The 14921-nt window shown below is 42.7% G+C and overlaps 2 protein-coding genes across 3 annotated transcripts in view; both read right to left on the bottom strand.

The window, feature by feature from the left end:
* The window catches only part of LOC116384051 (synaptosomal-associated protein 25-A-like), a 35349-nt gene extending 34294 nt beyond the window's left edge, over positions 1-1055 (bottom strand). Inside the window, exon 1 of the mRNA XM_031848350.1 lies at positions 921-1055. The gene's annotated coding sequence lies outside the window, so the exon portion shown is untranslated. The remainder of the gene's footprint in view (positions 1-920) is intronic.
* A 5878-nt stretch (positions 1056-6933) lies between these two features.
* On the bottom strand, positions 6934-11383 carry lrrc28 (leucine rich repeat containing 28). Of its 2 annotated transcripts, none has more exons than XM_031848231.1 (10): positions 11303-11383; positions 10607-10848; positions 10443-10483; positions 10068-10105; positions 9602-9739; positions 8587-8793; positions 8388-8490; positions 7968-8152; positions 7256-7415; positions 6934-7102 (listed from the first exon to the last, which is right to left on the bottom strand). In XM_031848231.1, the coding sequence occupies exons 2-10, from the start codon at positions 10772-10774 to the stop codon at positions 7033-7035; spliced, it is 1110 nt and encodes a 369-aa protein (XP_031704091.1). In that variant the 5' UTR covers positions 10775-10848; positions 11303-11383; the 3' UTR covers positions 6934-7032. The 2 variants fall into 2 exon arrangements, with proteins under 2 accessions (XP_031704091.1, XP_031704090.1); XM_031848230.1 differs by lacking the exon at positions 11303-11383 and adding an exon at positions 10980-11289.
* Positions 11384-14921: the final 3538 nt, after the last annotated feature.

The raw sequence follows: 14921 nt of genomic DNA, 5'->3' as shown, positions 1-14921 counted from the left end.
AGATAGACAGATAGATAAATAGACAGACAGATAGATAGATAGATAGATAGAGACACATAGACAGACAGACAGACAGACAGACAGACAGATAGATAGATAGATAGATAGATAGATAGATGTAAACATAAAGTCAAAAGGGAATCATCCCATCGTAGCCAGAGACAGCCTCTCCTCCATCACAACACTCCCGTGGCCATGACTACTCCTAAGAGACCGATGCAAAACAATGTCCATCTAAATTCCCATCGACCAAAACGTGACAACGCAATCCTCTTGCTTCTTAAAGGCAGATCTCGTTCTCTTCTTGTCGCTCGTGGAGTGCCTCGTTCCGCCTGGTTTCACAACCAGATACCCTCCCCCCCCCCCCTGCTTGTATAATGAAAAATAAAGAGACTTTGACATATATTTCAACACCAACAGCTCTGATTTGTTGGTGAAGCTCACGTGTGTTTCTGCCAGCTCGAGCTCGTTTGCTCCGGAGCTGTCCGCGGTGCTGAAACCGTCCGCCTCACCGCGCGACCTTTTAGAGAGGGAAACAGCTTCCCAGAGGCTGCCTTATCCTTTAATTGAATCCTTATAACAAACAACTACTTTAATCCTGTAATATATTTAAGACGGAAGCTCCCCTCCAAACACGGACACAGAAAACGCCGCAAAGTGCGACGCTTAATGCGCATTAATCGGTGCTACAACAACACCACGGGGACATTTACACTGATTTCGCCTTCAGATATGATTTCGTGGGCTTTGAAAATTAGCAAGGACATTAGCTTTAATAACAGACAATCAAACAGTCGCCGGTGGAAACTTCAACAAGACAGCCACATATTTTATGAATAATTCGAAGTTCACGTGGTGTTGTTCTATTTTTTTTTTTCTTAACAGTGGACTTAAAGGAAAGCCAAACTAGTCAGACCTACCTTGTTTATTTTATACTGCTCCTCTTCTTCTTCTTCTTCTTTTTATTTTGCTGTATTTGTTTCGTCACAGGATGAAAATGTCCGACCGTGCTGCCGCTCCACTCAACGGGACTGTCCCCGGTTGAAACGCGCCGCCTCCTCCTCCACCAACAAGTGTAAAGCGAGACGGAATAAGAAGTCAAACACTTCCTGTTAATATTTTACAAAATAAAACCGTATCCAGTAAGCTCCCTGTGAGGTCAAATGAAACGTATATTTCGTCGCCACAGCAGCATTACAGATACCGTACTATGGCGTGATGAGTTTCTCCACCAGCTCCGTTTCCCGCCCAACTTCAGCTGCCATTTAAATGCCAGTTTCAATAACTGGAAGTTAACCCGACTCACCACCTCTTCGGGTATCCGTTATTCTTGAAAAGCTATTCAACACCTTTGAATATCCCAAAAAACAGACTAAACGGAAACATCCCCGTGGCGCTCAAACGTCTAGAAAATTCTTCCTCACCAACAACAGGCCCGTGCTGCTCAGGTTTTTTTTCACATTTGTGTCTGTTGGATATTTTGGTGGCTTTTACTTTGATGGTTAAATCACCTGACTTTCTGCCTCATTGTGTTAACTTGATGCTGCTCACAAAATGGCCGCGCCCTCTGATGTCACAGGGTGGATGAAAGATACAAGATTTCACACGCATCTGTAGAACACAGTAGTAGTTCGTCACGTCTGAGACTGCTTATTAATAAAACTGATAAAACAAAATAAAAAACTTCAGTTAGAAAAAAAAGAAAAGACAGAGAGGGGATTACTTAAAATACAAGTAGTATTTTAATAAAGTAGGCTAGTATTAATTTTTACTTTTAATATAATAATATATTTATTATCTCAATTATTTTTTTAAAAGACGGCCCATTCCTTTTTAAATGCTTCAAAAACAAGCAGCCATTTTTTTTTCAACCAGGATAAGTAAGAAAAACATTAAAAGTACTGAATAATAAAATAGAACTATTGATTAAAAATGTATAATAAAATGCAAATATACTGTATTAATCAACGTTTAGGACATTATTACAAGGCATACATACAATCTGGAGTTCTGCATTAAAATTCACTGTGAGCGACTGAGACAGAGAGAGACGAAGTGAGTGACGCAGAGAGGGGGGGGGGGACCAAGGTTTCCATTAGAGCAGTAGTGATCTCAGACCTGCTACCTTAAATACATCACCTGATCCCACTTTAAGCCCAGCCTGCACCGCAAACACTGCATGGCAATAATATAGAGCATGCTAATATTGAAAATATGAAAATCATGGGAGTCAGACAGCATCCCACACTCCAGGCTGTCTTTGATGAAACTATCATCAGACAGGCCCAGAAGATTATTTCAGACCCCACCCATGTCCTCCACCCTGAATACCAGCTTCTTCCCTCAGGCAGACGCTTCAGAGTCCCCCAGTGCAGACCCAACCGCTTTAAGGACTCCTTTGTCCCCCTGTCCACCAAAGCCCTAAATGGCAGCCAGAGCCTAACCCCTGTAACGCTGATTTGTATCTTAACTGGACACATGTGCTTTCTATGATGATTCTACGTTGATGAGACTGCTCTACTCTTACTGTACATATTATGTACACTATTACGATGACTACAGGTGTGTCGTGCGACGGGCAGTGTGCAATATATTTGTTGGCTGGTGGCAGTCTGTGCATGTACTGTATGTATGCACTATGTTATTTTTGTGTTTTTTAACAGCTGTATGTGTCCAAGACAAATTTCCTTCGGGACAATAAAGTCTATCTTAACCTATCTTACCCTTAATATTCAACCCAGCGGGCACATATGTGGCCATATACATCCTCCTCACTGTTTGCCCCCGAAGTCCTTGACATTACATAATCAAATACACGTCAGTCAAATGACACATGAATATACTCCCAAAAATAAACTGTCAGGAACCAAACTAAAGAAGGACGACGGGCTCTTTCTCTGAACTGAATGTGATGAATTATAGATTAAAACCACTGAGGAGAATCATTACAAAAACAGCCTTTTGGGCCTGAAACGCAGCACGATCATTTCATAAATCAGTTTCTTGAGAGTATCTTCTCGGCCAGTTAGTTGGAAACATTGACATTTGTTGTTGTTTTTTGTCTTTTTGGTATGAAATTTTAGCCCGATGGTTAACCATTTGTGTCCTGTGTGACCTTTACTTCTGCAGCTGTGTACAGTGAGTGCAGCTGAAATGGAACTCTTTTATAAAGCAGCCTGCACTCGGGAGGTCAAAGGTCAGAGACACAGTGCCTTCATTAAAAACTGCGACTCCGGAAAGATCATGTCAGGGAGGTAATGTCAGAGACATGCAGAGGTGAGGACGGATGTACTCTCCGCTCAGTCTCTGTGCGGCTGTTTCTCACCTCCCAGTTCAACACATGTGACTGTTGAACACTCATCACTGCTGCCATTAGATAAACACCACACTGACATTTATTTATTTTAACAGCAGAACATCCAGTTAACCCGTCGGGTCGTATAAAAGACATCGGCTCAACAGAGGATCTGCAGAAGGATCGACCGTCTGCGCCGCGCGTGGCTCAGATCATTACCAGCCCTTACACACCTCCCTCCCACATTAATGATCCAACAGCGCAATTAATCTCACTCGCTGTGAAGCCACCGATTGGAGCGCGACAGATTTGAGATGTGAACAGGGAACAGAATCACAAGCTTTTTTTTTTTTTCAGTGAACATACTATACACTTCCCCCAGAAATGACCATTCTGTGATCATGACGTGACTTGTCACAGTTCGTGTGACATCTCCATGCGCTCCAGCCGGCTGTTGTTCAGTCTGTCAGTCACCCCTCGCGCTCTACCACAGGAAACGACTGAGCTGCTGCATGCTGTGTCTCACAACACGGGCTCCACTCAACAGCTACACACAGTAGCTGCTTTGCCGACTTGGGTGCTAACAAAAACCTGCAACAATACCGGGCCCACGATAATCCATATCTGTAGAGAAATCACTGTTAAAATGTTGTAATTTATTAGTTTAACAGCCTACTCAGCTTGCATCAAAAAGAGAAAAAGCGGTGCTGCCTGGAGCTCTCACCACATGCAGTGATTCCCAACCAACTTTGAAAAAAAGCTAAAAGAAGGATACACGGTGAAATGGACAGATAAGGGGTTGAAATTGATAGCAAAAGTAATGCATTATCATTGGTATGGCTAACATTATAGATAGAGTAAATAGACTAATGGGTGCATTTTCTGTTCATTGGGTGCAGATCTTGTATTTATAACTTTCATCATGTTTTGTCTGTGGGTAGGCCCACTTCTCAAGTCTCTTAATTGTCGTTTCCTCGCTCCTCGCATGGTTTCCTCCATGCATCCCTGGGAGGGACTAAGACGCAAGGAAAGGACCCAAGTGAGGGAAACGGGGATGCAATTAAAAAGTACCCCCCCGTGTGTGTGGCTTGTGTGCCATACATTTTCATGTAAACATGCTGCAGTGAATCGGTGTTTCGTGAGTGCAGTCAGCAGAGATGCGATATTCCCAGAGGGAGGGCAGAGAGCTGGAGCTCCAGCCAGAGAGGATCATCTCAACACGCCATCGATCCTGGTGACGCTGCCGCTGTGTGCCTCCTGCTACACAGCCCTCTATTATCACTCACAGACAGTATTTCAGAAAGCTGTTGATACACACGTAACAATAATTCCTTGACACAAACAACATATGAGGAGAGGAGAGTCTAAGGAGTGTAGGTAGTGCGTGTGATGAAGCCTGTTGCCAGGATGTGTGTTTCGTTCTGCATCCCACAGGAGAGCCAAAGAGCTCGACCGTCCTGACCTACTGACATGAACAGCTATAAGTGTCTCTGATTGCCAGACTTCCAGGAGAGACGGTCAGCGACGCTACAAAGTGTGGTTAGGCCAGACCCACGGACGACTATACGCGTCTCCTCGGGTCTCTTAATTGCATCCCTGGCCGTTTCCCTCACTTGCGTCCTTTCCTTGCGTCTTAGTCCCTCCCACCAGGGATGCATGGAGGAAACGAGGAAATATGTTTTAAGAGACATGAGACGTCCTTTCCTCAGTTGCGTCACGTGAAGCGACGTCTGTTACTGATGACTGAGGATCAGCTGATCACAGCTGGATCAGCTGTCAGTCGGCTTTAACAGCTGGAGAGAATTTTGATAAGTTTGTGTCTGTTCACATGATCACTGTACTTAATAGTATCTAATAATACTAATAAAGACAGTTATCACCACTGTAGAGGTGTTGTCTCTCTGTAGTCTGTTTACAAACTGTGTTCTGTTTATAAGTGCAGGATCGATTTCTACCGGCGGAATGCGATCATCTTATTTATGAATTATTTGCGTCTATACGTTTTGAAATTGTGACGTCATTATTAAATAACCCAGAATATGATCGTTTCTCTTAAATTATATAACTCATCACTCAGAAATTATCCGCCTCACGTGACTGAATGAAATGATGATAAATGATGTAAAAAGTGTTTCGTCTCTCCAGCTCTCTCTCACTTTAATTGTTTTCATAATAAAAGTTATTGAGGGAAATATCAGATCTTTCTAAGACAAATCTTTCTAATAAATTAAGAAAGTTGTTCGTGGTCCTTTTGTTGTTCAGACCTACAATGAACATTTATTTATACCAGACGGTGAATCAGAAACCTAATCAAATATAAAGCTCGAGTTTATTCTGATCCGTCTTCACTCTGGTGTCAAACTCAGTCAGTCAGTCCGATCGGCCGCAGCGTCCAATCACATGACTGATGAACAATGAGGGGGCGTGTCGGCCGTTAAAAGACTTCCTGGAAGTCTGTTGTCGTGGTTCCTCGCTCATGGCTCCTCCGAGGTCCCTCCTCCATCCTCCGAGCTAAATAAGAGCATTGGGACGGCCGTCAATATTGCGGCGCAGAACTTCCGGTTCAAGCGAGGATACGACAGTTAATTAAGAGACTTGAGAAGTACCCCTCGTTGACGGAGGACACAGAAAGCAACCAAGCGCGTGAGTTATCTAAAATCCCCACAGCAGTTAAGTGTCTTTCTCTATGGCCGAGTGTTTAACATGCAAATGTGCAACTGTCACATTAACACCTTTTTTATGCATTCCGCTCTGACAAACCGTCTTTGGTGTAAAATAAATAAAAAAAATTAAAAAGAGATAGAAATTCACAGAAAGATGTTATAATCAGTCAACATTTACTGCCAAACTTAACACAATCAAAAACAAAAGATAAATTAGAATTGTACAACACAGTAATGAACATTAACACACGAGCATCAGTTTAACGTGAGAACCTCTGATGAGCACAAACCTGATTCCCGACAGAGACCTTTGACCTCAGACGTTTAAACCTGTTCCATCGTTTTGGGTTCATGCTAATCTTTCACCACAGTTAGGTTAATGCAAAGATAAAAACACATTTGTTTTTAGCATGTTAATAACATAGCAAATCCTGTTCCAACAGCAGTCGCATTTATAAAACAATGGATACCTTTCCAAAATGACTGACGCTGCAAACTCTGTTTTACTGATTTTATGAACACCTTCATATTTTGTATTACGTCTCTGTGCCTGCTGCTGGAAATGACACGTGAAATAGATGCACGTTGCCCCTCGCCCCCCTTGTACTAGAAAGACTAATACCTCGAATATGACTCCACAATCAACGGGATGTCTGTTGCAATAAACCTGTGTGAAAAATGGCAGATTTCATCAAAAATCAAACAGTGCGTGTTCTTACAAAGTGCCCTTTTGTTAGTAGTGACTTCAGGTCTAATACTTTAAGTTTACTCCTCACACATGGTAGTTATTATGTAGACCTCCCAGAACACACAGAGTGTTACTTTCCTCCCTGTTGGTTGGATTCAGGAACATCACGTAGGTTTTGAGTCTTGCACTTGAAACGTTCGCCGAACGTGTCCGTCGTCCGTCCCGCCGGACATCTTCATCGTGGTTCTTTCTTCGTACCGCTGCCGAAGCGCAGAGCTCACCCCCCCCCCCCCGAATGCACACAAACTATGAGCCGTTACCTGCCGCCTTTCTGGAAACCGCTCGGCAGCTCCCGAGCGAACGTGTGCAGGGCAGAGGAAACGACGTCATCCCTGGAGGTCGAAGGTCCGGAGGCAGCGACTGGAGCAGCAGTAGGCCACAAAACTCACCGTCGTCCTTCAAAAAGGAAAAAATTAATCGGTGAGAAAGATGACGGCTCATAACTCATAGAGAAAAAATAAAGAGGGAGGTTTCTACATGTGGCGGTCAGTGTTCTGCCGTGGCTCTTTAGGCAACCTCAAAGGGAACGCGGGGTGCGCTTGTTCTGACCTGCGGTGCACGCCTGCCAGTGCCGTGTCACGGAGGGGGAAGAGTTTGGGGTAGATGATGGTGAACATGGTTTGACTGCAGCGATGGCAGTGTCCCAGGGGGAACTGCAGCAGGTCCAGCAGGCTCTTGGGGAGGGTGATGGGAGGCAGCAAGCTGAGGTCTAAAAATAAAAAAGAAGCAGTCAGAACTAAGTTATTTTATGTAACTTGATGGAGTGGAATCTCCAGTGAGAGGTGTTTTCATTTTGCTTGTTTGGTGCATTTATTGTTGTTCGACTTTCTTTTGTTTCTCAGTTGACTTTATGTTTATACAGTTCCAAGCTTTGAAGTGGAGTCACAGCTTTCACAATAGCAGATTTTCACGATTATTGTGGCCGAAATCATTTAAAACAAACAAAACTAAAATCATCCACAAGGCCGAACATCTGCCATCAATTCAATGTCAACTGCAACAAAATCACTTGTGGGGGGAACATGAGTTCTTATCTCATGTGCATCATTAACATTATATTTGCTATAATATCCTGGTTACCACCAATACCGGTAAATCTCAACACCCCTGCTGCCTACTGTCAGAGGCTGACAGCTGCTCAGTGTAAACAAATAACCAACAGTGCCAATAAGCTAAAGCTAAGTGTCGGTTAGAGTCTATTCTGTCAGAGAGGCCCAGCTGGCCACATTCATACATCTATACGGTGTTCAGCGCTCCTCACCTGTCGGGCGCTGGTGGTAGATGCGGTGCAGGGCTCTCATGGCGATCTCCTCCAGGGGGACCACGCTGTCCGCCTCTGAGCCCACCACCTTCACCTCGGCCGGGAGCCCAACCAGAGCCCGACTCAGCGCCTCGCCCGGCGCCTCCCCCGGGTCGCCCGCCAACCCGTGCGCTGACACGCCGCACCTGCACGGGAGCGACACGCTGATTTTTTTTTTGTTTTTGTAATCTCACATGCAACGTTGTGTAGCTAAATTTCTTCTATGGTGTTTCCATCAGATTTTTACTTATGTAAAATTGGATTCCACTATCTAAATAATGTAGAGCTAAAGTAACTCAAACTGGCTAAATAAGTTGAAGTGATCCAAGTCAAATGAACGGCGCACAACCACGCAACCCAAACTTTGATAAGCTGTGTTACCCGCTGCAGCCGATGACCTTGTTATACAAGTAGGAGGGAAGGCCTTTTAGGTCCACGTTGTTGTCCACGAACACAAACTGCAGCTCTCGTGATCGGCCCAGATCTGTCAGACACACACACAGATATTAACATTACCTCGCTCACAGTATCTACATCGCTAAGGCCACACACAGATGGGGGGGGGGGGGGCATTACTGACCGAGCGGGAGAAAGGTCAGCCGGTTAGCAGCCATGGAGAGCTGGTTGAGGCGGTGCAGCCAGCAGAGCTGCCGGGGAACGTGGCCCAGCAGGTTGTGGTCGGCTGTCAGGTTCTGCAGCGAAGCGCAGCGGTGCAGCCGGTCCGGGAGGGACATCAGCTGGTTCATGGACACCTCCAGGGTCTCCAGGTCCTGCAGATCTCCGATCTCTGAAGGTGGGACACGAGCAACAGTCTTTACCGGTTAGATGTCGGCCATTTCAAAAAAAAGAAATACCCGAGACCTTTCATCATCGGACTGAGCTTTAAATGCAGTGAAACGTGACAAAAAAAAATTGGCAAACGGTCACCAATGTTTCTGAATTATTCACAAAATGTACTGAGGTTGAAAACTTTAAATAATAGCACGCTATTAAAACATCAAGTTGAACAACACTTGTTTTTGTTAATCCTCCAGAATCAAATGAAATGAAAACATAATCATCTGGACACACATTTGCATTAAAGACACAAGCTCCATCTTGTTGATGAGGACAGTGACGCTGCTATCCGGTTCAGTTTGGTTGAGAAGCTCTATTGCCCCCTGCTGGCAAATTAAATACTTACAACTCCATTCAGACGGCTGTTCTCACAAGAAAAAAAAACTAAAACTTGACAATCACCAACAAATATAACAATAATATAACTTAGTGGGAAATGTTACAAGTAAAATGTCTTGACTTGTCTTGAATACCGTGAATGAAGTATAAATGTGTTGCCATTTAGAGACTCGTATGTGGGTGTCACAAAAACAAACGTGTAATACATATCTATAAACATATATTTGATATACAATTAAGATGTACAGTATATCCGTGTAGATCTTTTTCTTGACTTTACCGTATGATTGATCTGATGTTTTGTCAGTTTTAATACAGCAGTCCTAAAAAAAAACAACTTCAATTTCAACGGTGTTTTTCATAATCACACTTGAAGACCATGAGGAGGAAATGACAGACTGACAGCTGCTGTGTTTCACCTGGAGGAAGGCATCTCAGATGATTATTGGAGAGTCTCAGGTGCCGTAGAGACCTCAGTCGGCCAATCTCTGGACAGAGGAACTGGAGGGCGTTGTTGCTCAGGTCCAATGACTGCAGTCTGGCCAGGTTTCCAATAGCTGGCGATGAAAACCACAGTTTTGGTTAAGACAAAACTTAACCAGCACATTTTACATCAGTCATATCAGTATTAAGAAATGAATGTGTGTTGTGCTTGATTTCAACAGCCTGAGCATCTTATCTTTATCATTACTGTGGCTTTGGTTTGTTTGCTCGTTTAGTTTCTCTCAATCTTTTTCTTAAACTTTGAGAGATTTTAATATTGTTGAATTACTTTAAATCTGTGTTTTAGTGTTCAGATGTCTTTGGCCATAAAGACTTCACCAAAGCCAGGAAGTCAAATGCTGTTGAGTGAAAGCTAAGTGACAAAGGGATCAGAGGACTTACCTTCAGGAATAATGACGAGGTTGTTTGAGTGCAAATACCTTAAAAGGAAAAAAAAAAGTTACAATTTGAATGGACCAAACTATTTGATCTCAGGTAATGTGTGGGAGGCCTTTTATTTTCATGTCAATGTAGTTCTGGAGTTAACTTTTGGCCATGATTCTAAGTATAATAGTCCGTTAGCGTTACAATTTAGGAATGCATCAGACAGCCTCATTCTGCGCAAATTACAAAGATGACAACACATGTCGTGAGTTCACAGTTCACCAGCCACCTCTCCTGTTACATCAGCCAGTATTATGTCATGGAACGTTTCAGGCAACTCTGTTCTGTCAAATAACAACTGTTAAAGAAAACACAGCATTGCTGGATACTCACAGTTCAATTAGATTTGGGAGCTTCTGAGCAAGATTGTCAGGCTGATGAGAGAGAGAAACAGAACATTAACTTGTGTAAATGCCCCGCTGAACTAACGCAGCTTCTAAAACATTTGCAAAGCGGTCTCGAGTCATGCAAAGTCAGCATGTGCTGCACAGGAATACCAGCGTCGTGAGCGAGTTCCTCTTCATGTACAGTCTCTCCAGAAACTGCAGGCCTTCATCCTTCAGCAGCTCTACAGGGAAATGATTCAGGTTTCTGTAGTTCAGGAACAGGTTTTTGTGGCGCTCCTGCTTGGCCACGAAAATAGCTTCATGGAGTTCAGCTGCCATTTCTGATGAAACCTCTCCTCCCCTCGGCGGAGGAGAGTTGGCTGTGCCTCCTTTCTCTATGGCATCACTGTTTCCTGAACGAAGAGCAGATGAACAGCGACGTCAGGACACAGCAGCGTTTGGGGCTTTGACCGTTGCAGCTGAGAACAAAAACAAGAATAATACAGCATGCAACAGGATTATTAAAACCAAAACGTTTTCGTACCCAGTGAGTTGTATGCTTCTGCGCCATGCGTAACTCTAGTAAATAGTGCGCAGGCACACATACAGCGGAGGGATATTAGTGTCGAGCAGAGCCAAAAATGAACCCATATTTCTGATTCTGTGTGTATTCTGTAAAAACGGTGTCGCTGTATGAGGCAAAAAACAACACAATTCAGCCTGTAGCTAGCGGTGTGCTAATGCAAGCTAGCTTTCAATGAGCCCGTCTGTGTTTATATCTGTCATTCCATTAGCATGCTAGCTAAGCAGCTGCTATTAGCACATTCTTGTAGGTAACAAAACGCCGCACAGAGAGCAGTTATTTACCTTAATCCTGCGGGAGCATTTTATCCTACTTTATTTTCCACATATGCACGTGACACCGCCCTAATGTATGTTTGTAAGCTGACGCTAAGCAAGGGGCTGTTGAGCAGCAACAACAGTGCTCCGTCGGGTCGTAAACAACGTGAGGCGTCACGCTCGTCTTCTTCTTCTTCTCTTTCTAAATTCACTGCAGACCGCCTCGCTGCTGCCGCCTGCTGTTTCATCGTTAAACTGCAACATCAACGACATACACCCCTCACGAAGAGGTGTAAAGTAAGTACATTTACTCAAGTATTGAAGTGCTAGAGGTAACATTTTGTGGTACTTGAATTTTGCTACTTTATGCTTGAGCTACATTACATTAGAAGGAAACAATTTGACTTTCCCCCACTACATTGACTTGACAGTTCTAGTTGCAGGTTCCATTGCAAAAATGAATTATGTGGTCATTTTTTATATAATAGGTAGTTTTGTTAAAGGTCAAAACACCCAACAGTAATTAAAGCAGGAAAAATGACCTCAACCATTGAAATGCTGCTTACATGTTAATGTTAATCATACTCTAATAACATAACACACTAAAAAAAGAGCATAAAGAGTACTTTTTTTGTATACATAGTAATTGTTTTCTTATGCTGCAGAGTAGTAACTTGTAACTGCAGACATTGTATAAAGGGCATTTATGTTTTTGGATATCACAGTATCTCTTCAGTAGCCAGGACCAGTCGTCCACCCTCACACACTACGTACACCCCCAACTAAAGGGGCCCCAAACATCTAGATTGATTATGTTGAATATGAAAAATATTTAATTATGTTACTAATATAACTCATTATATACTGAAATATAACTGAAAAAAGGCCTTCAGACGAAAACATTAAAGTTCTACGTGCTGGTTTAGTTGCAATTCATATTTGACTCACAAAATAAAACAGGTGAGATATGATGCATTAATATTCCCCTAACTATCCGGCATCATAGAACTGAACCCTTCCCTTCAGGCAAAAAGGCTCGATATGGCGGCGGGAGCACAAACAATACACACGTCCCAACAAAGACCAGCAGTGAAACAGTTTGCATACATTTTTATTAATCTTAAATCTCGTGTAGAAAAAAAAAAGAATCAAGGGAAACAGACAGACAATCTCCCTTCCTCCAGCTAATCATTTCCCCCCAGTACTCAGAAAATATAGACAGGAAAATAAAAATAAAAAAAATCTTATAACAGCATGTACAAAAGAAATCCAAAAATGAAACTTCAATCTGAACAGATCATTTCAATAGAAACACGCAGGAGCTGGAAGGCTATGAATAACTTACGCACATCAAAATCGTGGTAACAAATTGGCCATCGATGTAACAAAAAAAGAAGGGGGCGGGTGCAGAACTAATTTATTTGATTTGCTCCAGTGGTACAAGTGAGGCAAAACATCAGACCACAAACACTGAAATACCCATCCTCACCTCATGTCAGCACCGACCGGCCCGCTGCGGAAGCAACGCACGAAACATCTTTAACTCCACTCATTAGTCATGAGAAACAAACAGCTTCCGATTGTACATTTAAAACAAAAGAAGAAGCCCTGTGATGCGGGTTGTTGTGTTGAAAGATAACCGGTGTAAACTGTCCCCAACTAGACACACAGATCCCACAAGAAGTCCACGTATTCGGAGTGGAGAGGAAACGGTCACACTGACCACATGGAGGAAGCGCGGTGGACTCGCAGTCCTGTGTGTATACGCGCGCCTCCCATTTCTTTCCTAATGCGTGAGAAAAGATACAGCAGAATGTTTGTTGAGACACGAGATCCAGCCAGAAGATAAATAGTCTTCGGTTAGTAACTCGCTCACTGCTTGAAGACCGCACCGTCCCTTCTTACGAGCAGAGTGGATTGGCATGTGCGCTCGCAGTTTGTGCCTCTCGTGCATTAATAACCATCACATCAGAGTCCAGCAGCACTTCACCCTGCGACTAAAGGGTGTTCCAGAATGAAATGCCCTCAGAACAGCAGCAAGTGCTATTAAATGACCAAGCAGTTGTTTTTAAAGGGTTCACTCTGTATTCATTTTTAGAAAAAAAAAAAAAAAAAAAAAGATGCACGTGACGTGTGGCACAAACTGGGCTCAGTGCTCAGGTTGTGGTTTGAGTTTTAACCGTATTAACAGCACTCAGTACAGTCGTCATTACAGACAACGGAGATGACACGTTCTGTTTTTCTGTACATGTAAATAGATTGAAAAAAGAAAAAAGTGAGGTAGATGGATGGTTGAAGGAATAAACAAAATCGTCCCCCGAAATAGCAAAAAAAAAAATAAATCAAAATATTAAGAGGAAAAAAACCGAGGGGAATTTGTACAGTGATTTACATTTAACAAAAATAACATAAATAACATCTGGGCTGGGAATCCAAACAGTTTGAGGTTATTCTGTGTGGTCCTCTCTGATCGTACTTCTTCAGTCAACCTTTCTAACGCTCAGATGTAGAACCAGTGCGAACCTTTGCTGGATCTAGATTTAGCATTGTAATAAAAGAGAACATGTTCAGGTTAGTGAGCATTTGTTGCTTTTACGAGTCGTCCTCGGTTGTGAAAACTTATTCCTTCTTAAATCTGAAAAAAAAAAAAGATAATCCCACGTATTTCTCAAACCCTTTTAACTTGGTCTACGAACACGTGTTAACAATGTGAAAAAGGAAGAAGATAAATAGTGTGGATAACTCCAGAAGCAAACAGGAAACCACCCTTGATTAGAGAGAGGTTGATTAGCAGGAAGTGAAACTGAAAATAAGAGTTTAAGGCTACATTGAAGAGATTCTGTTTTGCAATCATTTGTACTTTGAACTCTGTTTTTACAAAGCACAAAGACATGGAGGCCTGAAACTGACAAAATGTGGTAAACATCATTAAACATTACTGTATATAACAATAAATAATATTGTTAGTTAAATAATCAAAATGGAGTAAAAACAAAAATCAAGCTTTAGGTTTTGTTTCCATTTCCCCCCAATGAGTTCTTCTATTTATCTAAAATCTTTTGTCTTTATAAACCAACTGATTGGAGGTCAAATGAAAAAAAGCATAAAGCACATCCATCCTAATTAACTAACAGTATTATTTATCAGTGTATTCAGTTGTTTTGTTAGATTTTGTCAGTGTTGGGGCTCTGTACAGTTAATGCAGGGACCCTTCTGGTTTCACACGAAACGCTGCTCTTGACTAGTGATCAAGGAAAATGAAATAACAGAGTGACGGGGACATAGAATCAGGTTAACACACACACACACACGCACGCACACACACACCAGGCTAGATGTCTCTGTGTATGACAGCACAAAAATACAAAAAGGAAAGTAGAAAAGGATTTTACTTTTCTTCTTGACCTGAGATTTAGTTGGGACTCAGAAGTGATGCCCAACCTCTGACCTCTGGATCATTGGTTACCATCGCTGTCCTCCCGACGGACGGGAGGGGGAAGTCTCCGGTGTTTCAGAGCACAAGGCAGACTGTCGTACCGTTACGTAGACGCGAGACACGAAACCAGCTCGGATACACTTCCACACAATTACAAGCATTTAAAAAAACAACAACAAAAAAAAAGGGACTGTAGTGGAAACGTTCGTA

This window comes from Anarrhichthys ocellatus, unplaced genomic scaffold (assembly GCF_004355925.1).
Source record: "Anarrhichthys ocellatus isolate YVR2014 unplaced genomic scaffold, GSC_Weel_1.0 scaffold8, whole genome shotgun sequence".
Taxonomy (NCBI): Eukaryota; Metazoa; Chordata; class Actinopteri; order Perciformes; family Anarhichadidae; genus Anarrhichthys; species Anarrhichthys ocellatus.
Note: the sequence above shows the minus strand (reverse complement) of the source record. Positions and strands in the feature narration are given on the sequence as shown.